Source organism: Synchiropus splendidus, chromosome 18, assembly GCF_027744825.2.
Source record: "Synchiropus splendidus isolate RoL2022-P1 chromosome 18, RoL_Sspl_1.0, whole genome shotgun sequence".
Lineage (NCBI taxonomy): Eukaryota > Metazoa > Chordata > Actinopteri > Syngnathiformes > Callionymidae > Synchiropus > Synchiropus splendidus.
Genome location: NC_071351.1, coordinates 5,213,821 through 5,232,781, shown reverse-complemented (window position 1 = coordinate 5,232,781; position 18,961 = coordinate 5,213,821). Strand labels below are relative to the sequence as shown.

At 43.1% G+C, this 18,961-nt stretch overlaps 2 protein-coding genes across 3 annotated transcripts; both read left to right on the top strand.

Moving 5' to 3' along the window:
• Positions 1–220: 220 nt before the first annotated feature.
• On the top strand, positions 221–7,667 carry fkbp1ab (FKBP prolyl isomerase 1Ab). 2 transcript variants are annotated; one of them, XM_053849522.1, is made up of 5 exons: positions 236–374; positions 464–511; positions 4,180–4,292; positions 4,826–4,990; positions 6,523–7,666. In XM_053849522.1, exons 1-4 carry the CDS (start codon positions 338–340, stop codon positions 4,952–4,954), a joined length of 327 nt encoding a protein of 108 aa, XP_053705497.1. In that variant the 5' UTR covers positions 236–337; the 3' UTR covers positions 4,955–4,990; positions 6,523–7,666. The 2 variants fall into 2 exon arrangements, with proteins under 2 accessions (XP_053705498.1, XP_053705497.1); XM_053849523.1 differs by lacking the exon at positions 464–511 and having other exon boundaries at positions 221–374; positions 6,523–7,667.
• A 1,874-nt stretch (positions 7,668–9,541) lies between these two features.
• Positions 9,542–18,813, top strand: sdcbp2 (syndecan binding protein (syntenin) 2). Its single transcript, XM_053849202.1, has 9 exons — positions 9,542–9,703; positions 11,922–11,973; positions 12,508–12,604; positions 14,160–14,260; positions 15,099–15,263; positions 16,780–16,955; positions 17,158–17,329; positions 17,429–17,520; positions 17,589–18,813. Exons 2-9 carry the CDS (start codon positions 11,923–11,925, stop codon positions 17,641–17,643), a joined length of 909 nt encoding a protein of 302 aa, XP_053705177.1. The 5' UTR covers positions 9,542–9,703; position 11,922; the 3' UTR covers positions 17,644–18,813.
• Positions 18,814–18,961: the final 148 nt, after the last annotated feature.

Sequence of the window (18,961 nt, the reverse complement as noted above, 5' to 3'; positions counted from 1 at the left end):
TATTTTATTTATTTATGTTCATTTCATTTAAAAAAAAAAAAGGTAGGTAAGAGTCGTGAAGCAGATTCCATTATTTTACTAGAAAAAAATGAATTAATTAATTATATCGGTCGTGGAGTTGTGTTAAACCCACTTACTATTCGACCGATGATGCAGCACCTCAGATGACCTCCCCAGTCGAACTACTGCGCGCCCTTATTTTGAAAGTCCAACTCGGAAGCCTCGCGCTCCAAGGTAGCTTGACGCTGCAGACAGCGAGACAGGGATATCCGCCGGGAAGCAGACAGACAGATTGCGTGCTTGAGGAGTGTTTGTCGGGCACAGCGAGGCGAAAACCATGGGAGTGGAAATCGAGACAATCACCCCTGGCGACGGTAGGAAGACGCGAACGACACTGACCGATGGGTGTAAATCTGACACTTGTGCCTGGATGTGGCGGATAAATCTGTGTTTCCCACTGCAGGAAGGACTTTCCCCAAAAAAGGGCAGACGTGTGTGGTGCATTATGTTGGTGAGTTGCGATCCAGAAACTTGGTCTTTTGCGTCGTAATTTCATGTGCAAGACGTGGGAAGCCGCGCCGGAGCCGGGCACATTTGGAGGCAGTGAAGCGGCGATAAAGTGTCTGACATTCTTGAGCTGAAACGCTTCCAGGCGCTGTTTCTCTGTCAGAAGGGGTGAAGAAGCAGGATGGCTGCTTAACCCTTTCGTGGCAATATCGGGCTTGGACAGGGACGATCACCTGATCCGAGGGGGAGAGATCCAGTGGAGATTTGGGAGCAGACGGTGGGAGACAGATTCCAGCACAGGGTTCACTCAGAGGGCCAGACAGACAGAGCAGGCACTAAATCCGCTCTGATTTTTCAGCTCTTTCTGTCTTTGTGCGAGTTTCTGGGGGGTTGGTGGCTGAGCGGATTATAACCGTCTGGGAGGCTCCGACGGGGTCATAATAACCACAAATGTTGATGTAACGGCCCTCTGCTCTAATGTGAACGCTGGTGTGAGGAGAATATCCAAGTTGTATGACTCAATATCGTGTAGTTACTATGTAAGTACACCCTTATTTCACAGGTGCGTTCACGCTACTTCAGCTCAATGTGCTCCTGGTTAGTCTACTGAACTAAGAACTTGGTTGAAGACAAAGCTGGGGATATTTTTGCCAGTCATTCGTCAGAACCAGGGCAACACCCAGTTGGTGCCTGCTCTTGTGAGATGAGAAGAAACAGATCCACTCCATCGCTGGTCTGGATAACATCACATAAGTGGGTCGACAATCTTCTAACTCGTGACGCACAAATGCTGAGAAGACCCGGAGGGTTGGTGGCGTGGAGCGGATTAGGACTGTTGTTATTGTATCATAAATATAGCGTAGGATTTCTGGCTCTATAAACGGACTGGGATCTTCAGTCCTACAGTTGACCTGACTCATTTTTGTGTCTCATTCCATGGTTGGAGCCCAAAAAAATAGCGGGATCACATTTCCTCTCTAACAATCGGCGCCTCTTTTTCTTTTTTTAAAATGAGTAACCTCAATCGAGAGTGGGAAATATTTTGGTCATGGCATTTACAGTCACAACATACCCAGACGGTGACATCACGCGCCGCTGCTGGTTGCACAGTCACCCGACCCAGGACCGATTGTTTGGCTCTGCTGATATGAATTTGAGTGATGCTGGATTGTTATCTTCTGGCGAGGCCAGGTCCCGGTCATGTTCGCGCCACGGCACGTCCACCCGTCTCACCTTTCCCCATCCTTTATCATCGTGGCTTTACTTCCCATGTTCCATTTTCAAGGCTTCATCTTCAGAGCTCAGTAGATGGCACTCTCTGCTCTAAAATCTTTGGGTTTGAACAACCATTCCAATGAAACCTCATGCTATTTTTAAACCAACAGCGCCACCTGTGGAGCCCTGAAAAGTAGGGCTCTGCTTCATGAAGCCTCATCACTACTAGTTTTCACCGTCTGAACTACAACGGTTGGTCAATCCAACCTCTTTCAAACATCAACACCATCATCCATCCAACATAAGTCTCTTTTTCTGCATCTGTTCATCCACCCATGAATATTTAGTTGTTTAAGTTGCAACATGGTTTCAAGCTAAAACGTTGGCATATTTGACAGGACGTCGTTCGTCCAGGTTTTTCACAGTCAAGGCATTTATGAACGTGGCTGTTTATTCCATGGTGTTGCTGTTCATCTACAACTGGGGGTCCTCAAAGCGCCACAGTGGGTGCACTATTCTGTTCCTCCCAAACAAACTGCAACGGGGAATATCTCTTCCTGATGACTATATCATTTGTTATTGCTGAAACAAACGAAATGAATTGAAATTTTTGCTTAAATATAGTCAGCAAAACTTTTTATTTTTAGCGGATCATCAGGTCTCAAAGTGTTTTTGGTTGTGTGGTGGAAAAACCACTGAACCTGGATGAGCTCAAGCAATGTAGTTCCCAACAACTGCAGAGCTGCCATCAGACCCCAGAGTCCAGTGAGGCCATGGCTCCCAACAGAACTCTCAAGCATAAAACAATGACAGGTTCTGGAGAAATAAGTAAATAAATATCTTATTCATGGCAGCATCCGTCCATCTTCCCTTCAATTCCATCTCCATCCATTTTAACATCCACCCAGCCTTTTATCCTTCCATCCGTGACTCATCCTTTCAATTATATTCCCCTTTTTTTGCATTGTTTCTCTGATATAAACGTCCATTCAGGCACACTTGTTTCAGTCTTTGTTGAGAGGTCATTCTCTTCATCCATGTGTCATAATCTCTTCATACCTTCTGGTTTAGTTCTCACATCCGTTCCTGTGTGTGTTATAGCTCGAGCTCATAGTTTGGCTCTTGTTTAAGACCTGTATCTGTCCATCAGTCAGTCAGTAAACTTGGGGCTAGTGGCGATGGAGCTCCAGGAGCATAGGTCCAGGAAGGGTGGGAAAACCAGGAGGAGATGAAGGTGTATAGGAAAATGAGAAGCCAAAGTCCGATCAGTACCGAAGATGTGTGATTAAAAAAAAAGTTTTTATGCTGAAAAAAGCTGTTTCATGTCACGTCCTTTTTTTTATTTCTTCTCCTGTGGTCCAGTTGTATGCTCAGATTTCATTGATTTTTGGATTGTAAGTGCCTTTTCAAGGGTAAACTCCTGCCGTTGTGCAGCTTCTGAAGTCCATCTTTGTTATTATAGCGTTTCCATTTTGAAGGTGTGGGGCTTTAAAGATGCCTCTCCCTGCTGTTTCCTTCCTGTTGCACAAAGCAGCCGTGAAACAGGATGCGTCGGAACTCTGCGCCTCATCGTGTTCAATTCAAGTTTTTTTGTGTTCGCTCTTCTCAGACCGTAATTTTTATGATATTGTCTTTGACCATGGCTTCTCTGTCCCAGCAGCAGATGTGTGTGCGTGCGCGTGCATGTGTGTGTGTGACATGCCTGTTCCAGATGCTCATGCAGATTTATGTTCCTATGGTGGAACCCACCCAGCAGACGGCTGCTTTTATTTCCAGGATTTATTTCCACTTTGAAGGTATAGATCACAGACAGGAACGTTCATGCCAGCATCATGAACACAGTCATGTGGTAGACGGCGGATAACGCCACTCTGTACTCGGCTGGGCGGCACACATGTCTGTGTGTTGTGGAGCTAAATCTTTTGCTAGATTTCTCTTGTGAGAGTTGGTCAGCTGAAAAACGAAGATTTGATTTTTTGCCGTCATGATTCCTGAGGAAGTGCTTTTGTGGTTTTTCAAGTCAATACTTCCACTCCCCGTCTGCTATTAGATGAAGCGAGGCAGAGGCGGATAATTTAATTCCTCTTGGCCTCACATTATATATGTGAGCGTTATGAGGGAGCGTCAAGTCCAAATAGAAAAATTATATTAAAAATAATAATAATAATCCCCAAATTGTATGTTAGAAGGAAATGCAAATACTTTCAATATTTCAAAATAAATAAAAATGGAAAAAATGCTGTATGACAAATACTGGAAAGTTCTAGATTGAAAATTAAGTCTGAAAATATGAAAATCTTTATGATGACAATGACAATGAAAGTGTTCCTTTCCGTGTGTGGGACTGAACTCTGGGCAGCACCGAGCTCTGACTTGCCTCTGGGGCTGTATAGACGTCACCTGCCTCAGAACGTCTGGCTCCTAATCCGGTCTTTGTTTGGATCTTTTTCTCTCCAGGATCCCTGACAAACGGACACATATTTGACTCATCCCGCGATCGGGACAAGCCCTTCAAGTTCAAGATCGGCAAACAGGAAGTCATCCGAGGCTGGGAAGAAGGTGTCGTGCAAGTAGGTGTTTGCTCTCGATTCCCATCTGATCCTGTCTCCTCCTCGTGAGAAGTCTGTTTCCCCCCACAGTCTTATGGGCCTTCAGTGAGCGGCAAGCTTCTGGACTCCAGGTTCTCACCAGTCCAACGCTTGGCTCAGACAGGACCCCGTTCCTTCCGGAGTTCAAATCTTCACAACCTGGACGTCTTCTTCCAATCAAGTGAACTAGACTCCGAGCTCCCTCAATTTGGGGCAACGTAACCAGGGATTTCCTGCCACACGTGACTCCCTCGGCTTCATTCGGCCTGTTTTACAAGCTTGTGAAAGTCCTGCAGTGGCCGTCAGACTTTCTGCCGACTCATTGCTCTGCTGTCTCTGCAGTGCTGGTGCAGCTTATAATAGCCAAATGACCTCAGTGGGCACCTGTGTCTGTTAGGGAGCCCTGCTCCAGCACACTCATTCACTCAGTGTTCTGACAAGCCTGTGTCGGAAATGACATTAAATACAGTCAGGTCCCGTGCCGTGCCAACTCTGTTGTGCTCTCCCTCCCGCAGATGAGCGTCGGCCAAAGAGCCAAGCTGACCTGCACGTCAGACTACGCCTATGGAATCAAAGGTCACCCCGGCATCATCCCTCCCAACGCCACCCTCATCTTTGACGTGGAGCTGCTAGGACTAGAATGATTTTAACCAACCTCGTCCACATTTTTTTGTGTTTGTGTGAGTAACTTTTATTCTTCGGATAGAAAATGTGAAACACCCTTCTGTTCCAACTGAATCGCACGGTGCCGTGCTACGGTGCAGACTGTAACAGTTATAATAGAAAGCCCTGAGGTGGCAGTGACAACACATTGTCACAGGTTGTTATGAAGATTTTCTGGTCACTTTTATGACTAAATTGAGTTATGATCCATTGATCCATTTCCTTTCAATATATTGAGCTCCACACCATGCTAATGTCAGGGGTGAAATGTGGCCCCGGCTTCCTCCAGTGCAGATATGGAAGGATTTGGGACCAGTAATCTGTAAAAAGCGGTGGCCGTTCTCTGCTTACATTCGCCTCTAGCAACTCCAGATATTTGTGTTGTCAGCATCAACATCTGATGCCATTGTTGTGAGGTGAGACATTTTTGTTTTTCGTGGGGAAATATTTCGGGGGCAGTTGTTGACTGTCTAGTCCTGTGAGAAACCTGGTAGTCATGTGTGTCGATTAGTGAGCTGGTGAGGCTTCATGAAACAGTGCTCTTATTTTCAGAGCCCACTAGATGGCGCTCTCTGCTCTAAAAACTTTTTTGACCTACAATTTCAATGAAACCTCCCATCATTATTAAACAGAGAGCGCCACCTGCTGAGCTCTGAAAATGAGGACACGGTTTCATGAAGCCTCATCAGCCCCTCACTACTCATCGCTGATATATATTTATTGAATAATTTATTGAATTTGTTTGGAGTTCGTCAGAGAAATATTTCAGGGGGTATTGCTAGTTTATTTCCACCATTCCACTGCGATGGGACACGCAGCTATTGACCTCCTTTTCCCCTGCTTCATTACGTGATAAAAGTGGCCTATTTTGTCTTAAATTCTGGGAAAAAAAAGTCACGCTCATGCATCAGATTTAGAAGTCTCAGGCTGGTCGAGCCAGCAACCTATTGCTTCACAGCAGGCCAGCGAACGCTGTTTTATTACTGACCTGAAAGACCTGACGAAATAAACATACGTTGTTGAGCTGAGTAGGTGAAATAACAGTCGCCTTAGTGAATCATGCAGTTTGAATTCACCCAGCTCCTGCTGGGCGGGGTCCGCACACTTGACTGTATTAAGGCGAAAGAATGTGGCGTGAAATGGGGCCGCGATCTGCTGATATCACCGTGATGCCAGTGGATAATTTACGATCAATCCCTGTCTTCATTTTCACACTCGTGTCACCCATCGTGCCCGACAGTCGGTGCGAGAGATTGGAAAAAAACAAAACAAATCTTTTGAACTTGTTATGCAGCGTTGGTCTCAGGCGGCTCCAGTTTTGCCGCAGGCGGAAGGTTTAATGGAGAAAATAACCCTTGTGTGAGGAGAGCGTGTTTGAAACAAGTCGCTGCTTGAAACGAAGCAGAAAATACGGTTTTAAAAATAGACAATATGGGGGGTTTGGTTTGGCTGTGTCATGATGGAGAAGCTCAACTGTCATGCTCCTGTAGAGAGTGTTTTGATGTGAGCATCCATATGGTTTCCCTCTAACATGACTTTGTCTCTGCAGGTGACTTCCTCCCTGTGACTTGGAGAGAACCAGGAGAGTCTGCACTTGATTCTATAAAAGGCTTGAGTCCATAGTTCCACTACATTCTTGGTTATTACTTCATGTAAATGTGTCATTCATGACTGCTACTGTCCGTCATATTCCGCCCCCCCATCCTGTGTGACATAACCTCAACGAAGCTATCTTGTTTTGGAAAGTGCGCTTTACATCTCTTTGTGTTTTTCTTTGTGCATGGTTACGCTAAGAAGTGCAAAAAGACCAATGAACCACTCAGAGTTTACCCTACTTGCTAGCGAGCTGGTGCATGAAGGGTTTGCAGATAAAAAGATATGAAAAGCACAATTTGTATGTTAACCCTTCCAGCTCTCATGAAATGTTTGGATGGCCTCATGTGTGAGGAGCATTGGCTTCTAGGAGAACTAACTGTACATAGTTGGAACATGTGCCTCAGTGGTGAGCAGACACATGGCTAGAACCTGTCCCTCTCTGCATGTTCTCCAGCAGGAACCCCAGTGTACGGAAAGCTTTGCATCCCATCTGCATTACTGTCTGCTTTGTTAACTCACCCTGCCGAGTCTTTAAACCCCATTTAAAGCCATACACAGGTCGAACAGTGCAAAGACCGGATTCGCAACATACATTCTTTTCGCCGAGAAAAGAGGAAATACTTGAAATTTACACGATGAAAAGAGCGTTGAGGAGTCAAGCAAATTGTGCCCTCAAATTATTTTGTCTAACAGCTCCAATCACGTATTTTTCAGATGCCAACTTTGTATCTGTGAGAAGATTCCGTTGGTTTTTGGTTTTTTTCTGTTTTGTTTTTGTTTCCTCCTGTCAGTGAAGTACCACGCGCTGCCTATACCTGACGCGTGTGCTGTGGCAGGGCACGCTGACAGAGACATGAGTGGTTTTCTATCTCAAAATAAAGTTTTAAATGGAGTTTAAATGAATGAAAATGCTAGCCTGACTGTCAGATGTCGATCATGGTTGTTGATTTTTCAAATATTGGCTGAGCTGCAGCTGGTGGCAGCAGTCCTCGTCTGTACTGTGTAGATATGTGCTGATATGTTAGTGTATGCAGGCTAAACCAATGATGACATACTGTATTTAAAATAAATGACGTGCTCTCCACCGCCTTCTCTTTTACTCCATGGCTCTGAAACAGGGGTTTTTCCTTCCCCCACGCCATCGGTAACCAGCAAAAACTGTTGTCTCCAGTCTGGTGGGGACCATGGGGCAGACGCGGGACACAGTTTTGGTTACTATTTCGCAGTTTTTTTTTTGACTGATCACTGGTTTACTGTATTCACCCATCCTTTAATGATCCGCGGCTCATCCGGGACGGCGGCAGCAGATGGTCTTATTATCAGACACAACACTCCAGGACTCCAAGGGATTCGCCGTCTGGGCCGTCTGTGTTTGAAAATGAAGTCAGTACTGTAGTATTTTTCCTGAAAGATATGGGAAATTCAATGAGGTTTCTCATGTTAGTTCACCAGCTATTTAAATGCAAAACCATGAATGTTTCAATGGAGTTTAATGCAGAGACCTGAATAACAAAGTCTCCATACATATTCACCATTTTTCGCTATTTATTTATGTTACTTTATGGATTTTAAATTTGCTTGAGAGATGTGCCTTATAGTGAAATAAATTCATATTCATATATATTTATATTTATAGACTAGGCAAAATACCCATCACAATATATGATGATGTAGAGGTCTTTGAAAGTTTGAGAATGTCTGTAAATCGTATTTCAATATGTGACACCAGAATGATGACACTTAAGTTGACTCTGTACACAGAAACTGAAACATCACGGTGGACATGCTCCAAAGATGAGCCAACTCTTTGCAGCATAAAGAACTATTCTGAAGTTTATTACACTTTTTTACATCCATCAATGCGATCCCCTCTGTTCTCCTGTTTATTTATTTATTTATTTTTTAATGTTCCCTGGGAAAGCAACTTGACAGATAGATTTCAGGAATTGTTTGGGCGCTCTTCACCAGCATGACTCAGTCAAGCGCACAATGTTCATCACCTTTTCAGGTTGACCACTTGTGGGCGGTAGAGAGCCAAAGCTAAAGACTCCACTTGGATTAAATAATAGCAACTCTGATACTCTCATACCCATCACTGCTTGTGGAGAAGCTGAGCCTATGGAACAGGACGACAGCACAGTCTCCCTCTGGACCTCTGTTGGGATGTTCTCAGGAGCTGTTGAGTCACACTGAGGTGCCTTTGTCCTCTGGACCATGAGGTTTCACATAGTTTTTAAACCAGCAGCGCCACCTACTGAGCTGGGAAAATAAGGACTCTGTTTCATGAAACATGCATGGGCCTTCCAAGACTACCTGTACATGGATGTGGAGCTCTTGTCTCAAGAGAGGAGAGGAGGCCCACGGGACGGTAAATTGAGAACAATTGTCACGAATATGATTCACTTCATCACATCTTAGTTTTAATCTTTGATCAGGATGATGAAGCACTGTGGAGAGTACTGCAAATATTAGCTTGGTAAACAACAAGTTACGTCTCTGTATTTCACATATCAGTGATAGGCGTTGCTAGTACTGATAACATTCAAGTGGATACTCAATGTCAACATTATAAATCTAACTTATTGGGAGTGTAAGTTGGTCAAAGTTAAATCTTCATCGAGTGTTACTACACTGACTCTTGTTTTTAATGTTTGCAATGCGATGGGTGTTTTACATGTTATGTAAGCGAAACATTTCAGCATCATATAAAGAGCTGGTTAAAAGTACAGCCATTCAATGAGGATACAGACGGAAGTGCACTTAAAATTTACACTTAATGTTGCTCTATCTTGTCAAAAAAAAGTTTTTCAATATATAGTTAGATGTAGGAATATATTTGTTAATATCCCCTATGTAGAAAGCAATGCATTTATTGATTTAATCGCATTTTTAAAACGCTTTTATTTCTCTTGGGAATAAAAGGAAGTAGCGGTCTTGACGTAGAACTCATGTGACCGGGGCGGGGCGTGGCTTAAGCTTTTGATTGACGTGGGTCGCGAGAACAGAAGTCCTGCGTGACATCACTTTCCAGAATTCCCCTTGAAAGACCACGCAAACACTTCACGAAATAAAACTCCGAGCCTTCACTCGCCAAGTAAACATTGTTGCCTACTCGTCTGTCGAAACGTTTGAAGGTAAGGCTGTTTGACACCGCTTGAATTCGCTAGCGTCGCTAACATTTGCATCCTTGTTTCGCGTTAGCGCGAGACCTCGAGCTAACCGCTAGGTTCGATGCCCACGAACAAAGAGGCTTATTCTGGTTTGTTTACTTGTTCAACATTGCTCTATTCGACTATTTCCCCTCTTGTTATTTGGTACTGCGTTTGTTTTTTCCCCCACCAGCACTGAGCATCTGGTTGTTCTCTTCCGTGTGCGTAGAGTTGGATAACACATTGGTCGTTTAACTGTTTACAAAGGGTATGTTACCCAAATATGACCATAGAATATATTGTTATCGTCAAAATGGAATATATAGTTGATGTTTTCAAAGGAAATCCGTTGACTTATTTCGACTGTCCACTTGGTTTGGTCAGTGTTAGTGACTGATGGCTGATGGCAAATGTATGCAGACACTATTTTCATCGAAGTTTGGCTCTAAAATGCGATTGTTTTTTTTTGTTTATACATGTAATGTTCAATAACATTGATAATCGGAACACCACCCCTACGTTCTGCCTGCTGTCTGTTCCCTGCCGCTGCTGTTTACCGGAACACGACTTGTGACGACTTGGTTCTTGAGTCAGTTCGCGTTTTCTGAAGTACAAAGTACGCGTTTAAAACTTTAAAAGGCATCTTTATATGTCTGTTTTTGTTTCAAAGCGATGACAATGCCTCACGTTAGTCTTTGGTCCTGTTTAATAAGTTGATTCTATATCCTGAAAACAAACAGTATGTCCATATTGAAACACCGAAACCTCTCTGCTTTATATATATATATATACACACACACTCTTATTTTCAATGTAAATCATAATATCTTTTTTAAACTATTTGACAAACAATAATGTAAAATGAGCATCGCACATCCTGGGCCACACTTCACCCACCTGTGGTAGTATTATAGTATAATATACATAACTGACTGCATTCAAGTTTGTTTGAGATTTACCTTTCCAGTAGTGGCCTTTATGACCATACTTTTGCTGTGGATGTGGTAAGTGGACAATATAAGGTAGAAAGGAAAGCTGCAGATAAAAATAAAAAAAAACGACACAATGCCAAACTTGTCTGTGAGGCCTAGGGAACTGACTGTGGAATATAGCGGTAACCTGACTGCGGCCAGAGCTGTATGTTTTTTCTCTCCAATAACATCCAACATGCAAGTTTCCGGCTAGGGAATGTGCTTTATTTTTAGCCTGACAACCACTGAGAAAAGCCCCTAAGAGATTTTCCTTTCACTGTTTATGGGCAGGAGTTTTATTGAGTTTCATTCAATTCAATTGACAATTGACAACATTGTGTCTGAAAAGCAAACTGTCCCCTCCTCTTTAGCTTATGAAATACAGTGTTTTATTATCTGTATTTGAAGTCAGTCAAAACTTAGTGTACATATCTCCTAACCTAGTTTTGGCCATCACTAAATGGACATTACTTCCTACTTCACCGTGCAGATAGGACAAGGTTCCTGTATTTAGCAGTCCGTGACCCACTTAGTAGCTTATACTCGATGAGTAAGCAGGCATCATATTATCCAGTATGATAGGAACGGCAGTATGCTCAGTGATTTTAATACATTTCAAAACAAGCAGATGTGCTGACAACATTAGGTGAGAGGTGACGAGATATAAAGGTTTTATTGCACATGAATGTGGTGTGGTTGAATCCAGATGTATCAAGTAAAACTCCAACAGGAAGCAGTGATGATGATGGTGTTTTACTTGACTGTCTGGGTCTGGAAGTTCTCCCTCAGAGCTGGGCCTGTACAAAACAGGAATGTTTGAAAATCTGTGGGAATGGAGTTTCCATGGAAACAGTTCAGGGGACGTGTTCTGCTGATTGTGCTGCGTGTTATTTTTGAAGCCATGTCATTGCAATTTGCTACTTGTTTGCTTGACCTGGCGAGGATGAGTTGCCTTGGCATTTCTGACCAGTTTTTGAAGCAACATCATACCGCACCCTGGCACGAAAATGCGGTGTATTACTTGTTATTCTGACACAAAGAGGAGTATAAAAAGTCATAAAAAGAAGCTGCTTCACCTTATTTGAAGTTTCTTTCGCCACGTTTTGATCTGGAACTTGTGGGTCATGTTTGAGGTTTGTCAATATAAACGTATGACTTCAAGCAGATGCAGATATTAAAATTTGTCTGTGAGTATTGCAGACTATGGTGCTGATGTCTGTGTTCTTTCGCAGGATGTCTCTGTACCCATCACTCGAGGACCTCAAGGTCGACAAGGTCATGAAGGTAGGAACTATTTAATCGTCACCCAAGTCCAATTCAGTTATGTCAGCATTAGATAACATGGCAAAATGTCTAAACAGGAGATACTGTATTGTTACAATATTAGCTTCAGCTTTTAAAAAATGCACAAATAAAGTTATTTCATTTTTTCCTGTGTGCTTTCAATTTTAATTTCATAATTTGTTTTCATTGACCACTAAAGGACTATGTCCATTATTTATTTTACGAACAAGGATTTGTCCGTGTAGATTCATTTGTAATGGTTGTAGTTTTGTTGTTTCAATTTCACATCTCATTTTAGACAGATTTCTGTCTGATACTCTTAGGTTGAGCTTTCCATTGACCATAAAGAATAGTCAAGGCGAAATATTTGTCTGAGTATAATGGTAGTTCAGGAGTGAAGTTCTCAACAATTGTGCTTGGTGTCTGGTGTGTGAAATGTAAACAAACAAACAAAAAAGTGTTATTTATTTTGTACGATTTGGTCGCAGTCAAGCATCTTTTTACTTGTGTTGAGCATTATGCACTATGTTCCAGGCGCAGGCCCAGTTTGCCCAGACGACCACCTCAATGCCGGCCATCACAGAGGGAACCTACCAACCCCAGACATCGACTGCCATCATGCCAGGATCTAGTAAGGCTTCTCCTTGAGCTTTTGTTTCATTTCACAAACTCAACCTCGACTTTGTCTCTAGTTCCTGTCACCTTTTTTGTCATCGTAAGGACACATGAAGACAGTGAGGAGCTCAGTATTCCAACATTACCTAGACTCAAGATCTGTAGTATTTGAATGAGGAAAAAGAATTAAATGACATGTAAAAGGTAGTATTTAGTTACAAAAAACAGTATTACTGTTCATAATGCAGTAATTCCAAAACAAAAATCTAAAGAGAAGATTCGGAGTATGGATTGTATGGATTTTACAAAGGTACAAATGTTTAGAAACACCTTTTTTTATGCAGTTTTTAATCGGATAACGACGGGGTCCGAAACAAAGTTTTTTGAATGAAAGTGAAATTCTACACACCTCAACCAGCATTTAAGTGTGAAAGGAATGATTTAGAGATGTGTCTCCAGCTCCAGAATGTCTCCCACATTCTTTCACGCTAGTGAGTGCCCCTGCTTAGATGCAAAGTCCTGCCGGCCTTTTGGGGGTTTTGTTTGCACCTTAATTGAGCTGGATGTGAATTGCCATGGAGACCAGCTCTGGCAGTCGTCCTGCCATGACTGGAGAAGTAGAGGAGGAGCCGTTGGCTGTGAGCTGAGAGAAGAGTGAGACAGCATTGGTTAACATGCTTATGCTGTAGTCGTGTTTACTGCACCAACTTCTTCTTCAAAATGCACTGGAATACAACACGAAATTGTGCTGATGTGGGCGTTTTTGGGGGGGTGGAGGCGGAGTGCCAGTCTTTGTTGATATTTCCATGGAAGTGTAGGAGTTGAAAGTGAATCATAGGAGTACTGGAGGATGACTATGGACGTGTGTTCTACAGAAGTACATGTACTCTTCATATAGCCTTAACTGACCCTGACACCTTGAACATTTTCCCTGTCGTTTTCCTACTAAATTTTGCTGTATTTAAAAGTTATTGCTGTAATTTTGGAGCATTTATTTTGACAGCCATTTGTTTTCAACTGTACTTAATATTTTATGAAAAGAACTTCAATAATAGTCTTTTAAAAGCCCATGAAATGATGAGGATTGACTTTCAATTTTTGGATAAGCACAAAAAGTGCTGTGAACACACTGAGTTGAAAGTGTCTTTTATGTGATGTTGTAAAATATAATAATTTTAATAGTGTTCACGATCCTGAAAACTGGCACCATGAAGGAAGAGGATTTGCCTAAGCACATCCATTTAAAGTACTTGTATTTACACTCTGATGGCTTAGTGTGACAACATTCCTGGCACATGCTCCGACCTGCCAGCAGCACCACAGTGGTGCTATTATTCCAGTATTGCCACAATCATGATCGTAAGCCACTAGCTGGACAGAACAGTTATTATTCATGCAGGTGCTTGTGTAGCTGGAGGCTCGTCCCCTCCGTCCATGAGTCTGGTGTGCGGGGTCGAGTTAATCTTAGATGCAAATGAGTCAATAGATAGTTAAGATGGGTAGAAACTTGAGAAACAAAAGCAAAAGACTGTTGAGTAAAAGTTTTCTGACTCAACCCTTCTACTCTTCAGCTTTGTACCCGAACCTCGGGGAGCTTGGCGAGTACATGGGCCTCAGCCTGAACAGCGATGAGGTCCAGAAAAACCTGGCCCTGGTGCCTGTGGCTGACAACGTAAGTGTGGATTCTATTGCTACATTTAACGCTACGTTTAAATGTGGCTCTGCATTATATCTGACCTTTGATAGTGCTACACTAGGTACTCACGACTGTGTGCAGAGGGAGTGCACTGGTGTATTGCTTGAGGAAGGGCTATTTAAACAAGCACCTATGTCTCATGTGGAATGGGGGTTCAATGCTTCTCAACTTTCACACACTTTATAAAGTCAGATTTGTTCACATCCGTTTTAGATATACAGTTTTTATTTATTTATTTGGCAGACTTCTCGAACACCATTGAACTTTTGAGCATGATAATTGATGTTGTGGAGAGGTTGACTCTTTGAAATCAATGAATTATTAATACGAAGATTAAACTGCGTGAGTGTGTTCTCTTTGACGTCAGTTTAAGTGCTGCGTGTTTCAACGGCACGGTGTGGAAAACTTTTCAGTCAGTACTTGCATCAACATCACAGCCGACCTTTCTTGAGCTTGAGCTTCTTGAGATTGAAAATGAAGCGCTGAACAGTGATGTATGGCCTTTGGGCATTGGCTGTGTTTCAGAAATACGAAAGTTGCCCTGCAATAAACTGTGCGTGTGACCATATTGTTTATCTTATTTTAAATGTGTGCTTGTACTTCAACTCTGTGTCAGTGTGGCAAGTGTGAAAGAGAAGAAGAGCTTTTTTTATGTGTGGTCTGTGAACTGTGCCTTCATTTTTATCTTTAGAGAATTATCTGTGTGTGTCAATGAGTCGTTCTCCACCCCTGGGTTTGTAGGAGATTAAAAATAGTTTATTTAGTTTTGAATGGAACCTGTTCTCTGAGTTGATTTCTCCAACCCCCTCTGTAGCAGGTGGCGGTGCACCCCGGCTCGGCTGTCGGGGGGATGATCCGGCCCGTGACGGGGGCCGATGTTGGCATCATGAGGGCAGAGATCCGCCAGGGGCTGCGGGAAATAATCCTCTGCAAGGACCAGGACAAGAAGGTCGGACTCCGGCTGCGAGCCATCGACAACGTGAGTCAGCGGCGCTCCTGTAAACAACCTGCCTTATCATGAATTATTCAGTCAGACCGAGACTCTCACTTTGTACTAATGATCCAGTTTTTGATGTCTGCTGTAAGCTCTCGAGGAGCTGGAGTGACTTGATGTTAACATTGGAATATCAAGGTATTAAACCTGGGTTTACAGGTGCCCTGCGATGGACTGGCTTCCTCTTCCACTGTGAACAAGAATAAATCTATAACTATATCATACAGTAATAATAACATCGGTCCCATCAGTTCTGATTAAATTGGATTTAAATGAGTCATCTTAAGTCTTGGGCTGAATTAATGACAGTTTTGCACCAAAAAAAAAACATTTTTAATACAAATAAAAATGTCCACTTTGTGAAATCCAAACAATATAGTTTGTACGTAGTAGTTTAAAAAATTGGCCAAAGAAAATGGTTGATTTACGAGTCATATTGAGCATAGAAATGTTGAACTGTGCAAGTCTTGCATTCAAGACATTTTTTTCATCACTAAGATCCTGTCAAATCAATTTTCATGGGTTCATTCCGTTGAGTTCTGAACTTAAAAAACCCCATTGTCTTCCACAGTGGAGAGCAGCTGCTTAGTGGCTGCTAACACCTCAGCTGTACACCAAGAGCAGTGTAAATCCATGTGTGATTCTTCGGGGTGTGAACTCCATAGTCTCAGCTCTGCCCTCACTGGGTCTATATTCAACATTGTGAACATTATATTAAGAATAAGAGTGGAATGTTTTGTGTCAGAGTCTGGGGTTGCTGATGGACTGATGATATTGATGCTTCTCTGGTGAGTTATAACAGTAGCTGTTGTAACTGTGTGAGTCAGTGATCTCGTGGTTTGCTCTCGTCACTGGGTGAAATCACTGCAGCTGCTACAGTGTGAGAAAAACAGTCGCGATGACCAACGGCCTCAGCCTCTTCCAATGGATTTGATTCATGATTCATTTTACCCTTTAACTTTCAGTGAAAAGTCTTCTGAACGTTTCCAAATGCTTCCTCTGTTCAGAATAAAGGTGCTTTGTTTCCATTGTCTTAGAACAGGGGATGAACAGGAGCTTGCGCAAGCAAGTAAACTCTGTTGTTCCTAAACATCTCCAGTCACGGGGCGGACTCTTGTGTCACCCAAGCTTCCTGTTGAAGTCACGAGTTAGAACCACTTCCTGTTGGGTTTTCAGAATTCACTGAACACTAGACCAACGACTTAACAAGGTCATAAAATGAAGGATTGTTTCATAGACAGTTTTACTAGGGAGCTCTGTGGTGGCCACCGTCATGACCTCATACTGTACATTAACCTTTGGAGCGAACACCAGCAGCAGATATTTGGTATGTCAGCCTGAAAAAACAGTGGATTAAGTCATTCATCTCGGTACAAAAGTCTGGAAAAGTCCTGGAGAAACACACTCAGCTGGTTAGAATCTCTTTGAATTGACTGTCTGATTTTTGGCGCCTGTTTTCAAGTGGCCCTTTTCTTCTCTTCTCTTCACTCTCTGTCTATAGGGAGTCTTTGTCCAGCTGGTCCAGGCCAACTCGCCGGCCGCTCTGGCTGGGCTGCGCTTCGGTGACCAGGTGCTTCAGATCAACGGGCAGAACTGTGCCGGCTGGAGTGTGGACAAAGCCCACAAGGCCCTGAAGGTGGCATCAGAGACCCGCATCGATCTGGTGGTCAGAGACAGGTGAGGATCCATGGGCTGGATTTGCTTTTCAGTGTCGTCTTTATTGTGCATGTTCCTGCCTCTGCTTGCTGTCTTTATGTCACGGCCTCACCTTGCATGGAGCCCATGCTACTCCAATTGATTTGTCAAAGTAAAAATGGTCATTATGATGGCAGATCCGTGGAGAAACCTTTGGTTTCCGTGTGTGTGTGTGTTTGTGCAGGCCATTTGAGCGCACCGTCACCATGCACAAAGACAGCTCTGGCCACGTGGGCTTCATCTACAAGTCTGGGAAAATCACATCGCTGGTCAAGGATGGCTCTGCTGCCCGTAACGGCCTCCTGACTGACCACTACATCTGCGAGATCAACGGACAAAATGTGGTTGGACTCAAGGTTTGTCATTGTTTCGCAACGTCCTCAAACAAACAAGCAAACAAAGCACAGTACAGGCGTTAACGCTGTGTCCTCTGCTGTTGCTCCCCACCATCCCAGGACTCTCAGATTAAAGACATTCTGACCACCTCCCCGACTGCCATGACCATCACCATCATGCCCAAGTTCATCTATGAGCACATGATCAAGAGGTGAGCAGAGCACTCTCTTCCTGAAGACGGAACAGGCGGCTGTTAAACCGGCTGTGTTTTCGCCTCAGAATGTCGTCTGGTCTCCTGCGGTCAGCCATGGATCACTCCGTCCCTGAAGTGTGAGGACCAGGAGAACAGCCACTGGACGGCCTCCGTCTGTATAGCAACCGTCTTCTGCATCACAATCATAGTTGACGCCTTGGTCACTTCACATCTTTTTAAATGCCTTGGTTTTGCCATATATTTTTTGCATTATCCCGTCTCTCCCTTTTAGCTGTCATCACGTCTAGTCCTTTTAACCACGCCATCATGACTATATTTGTTTTTGAGATTAAGGACAGTACTGTTTTCTTTTCTTTTGTCAAAGCCATGCACACCATGAGTCAAGAGCTTCCTCCTCATTGTTCTCAAAACACCATGTCAAAATGCTGTACAGATCTCCCACAGAAAACATGAGCCGTCACCCCCGACTCTGCACTCGGCCTCTTGTTGGATAGGTTTTTTTTTAGTGGGCCAGTAAATAAGTTTTAGCAGTCGTAGGTGTTTTTCTTTGGTTCTTAACATTTGTCTGTAGAAAGCAGTGCTGTTTCCCTGTTGCTGAGGTTCAGTCTTCAGCAGCTCCAGAGCACCGCTGTGTTGTTGGTGTTGTAACAATAGGTGGCGCTGTGTCATTGTGCTGCATTTTTTTTGTTTGAAGTGTGGAGCGGCTGGATGGGACTGTGAGGTGGCTCACACATTCCAGAGGAAGGTTGGAGGGAAGCCCAACTGAGAAGCGACCGTCAGCGCACCAAACCAGGTTTTTAGCTCCGAGGTCTTTTTTTTTTTAATGCTGGATGGAAGTTATTGGAGCAGGTGTGCGCGGCTGACCCACTAAGTGCACTTTCCACTACCTTTTTACAAAGGTTGTCTTTCCTGCAACCATTTCAGTTTGATCATTCTCGTCTCTGTGGTGCCTCATGTTGTCTCCTCTGTGTTTGGATGCTGTTAAGAAGTCATGCTGAAGCTCAACTGACAGCCATCTGGTTTTTGAGTTTTGCCATATGTAACGCCTCCCTTCCCCTTTCCCCTTTTTCTGAAGAGCACAACGAGACTCTGCAGCGCCCTCAAGTGGTGATTCGTGATGTAAACTTTATCCATTTATTGCTGGTCATCTCTACATGCATGTGTTCTTTCAAATTTCAAAGTATGCAATCTGGTAAAAGATCATTCTGTACAAAAGCTAAAAAAAAAAAAGTTTATATACGAATGTAACCAAAATAATATTGTAAAACAAATAAACAGACTTTTTGTTCACATTAATTTTTGGTGTTTATTATTTGTTCAGAGAAAGTAAAAGTATTTCCTAAAAGTAAATTTAAAAACAAAAGTTTGAACGGTTGCAACAATAAGTTGACAGAATTTTAAAGACCTTTATATTAAAGGATGTTTGAATTTAAGATTC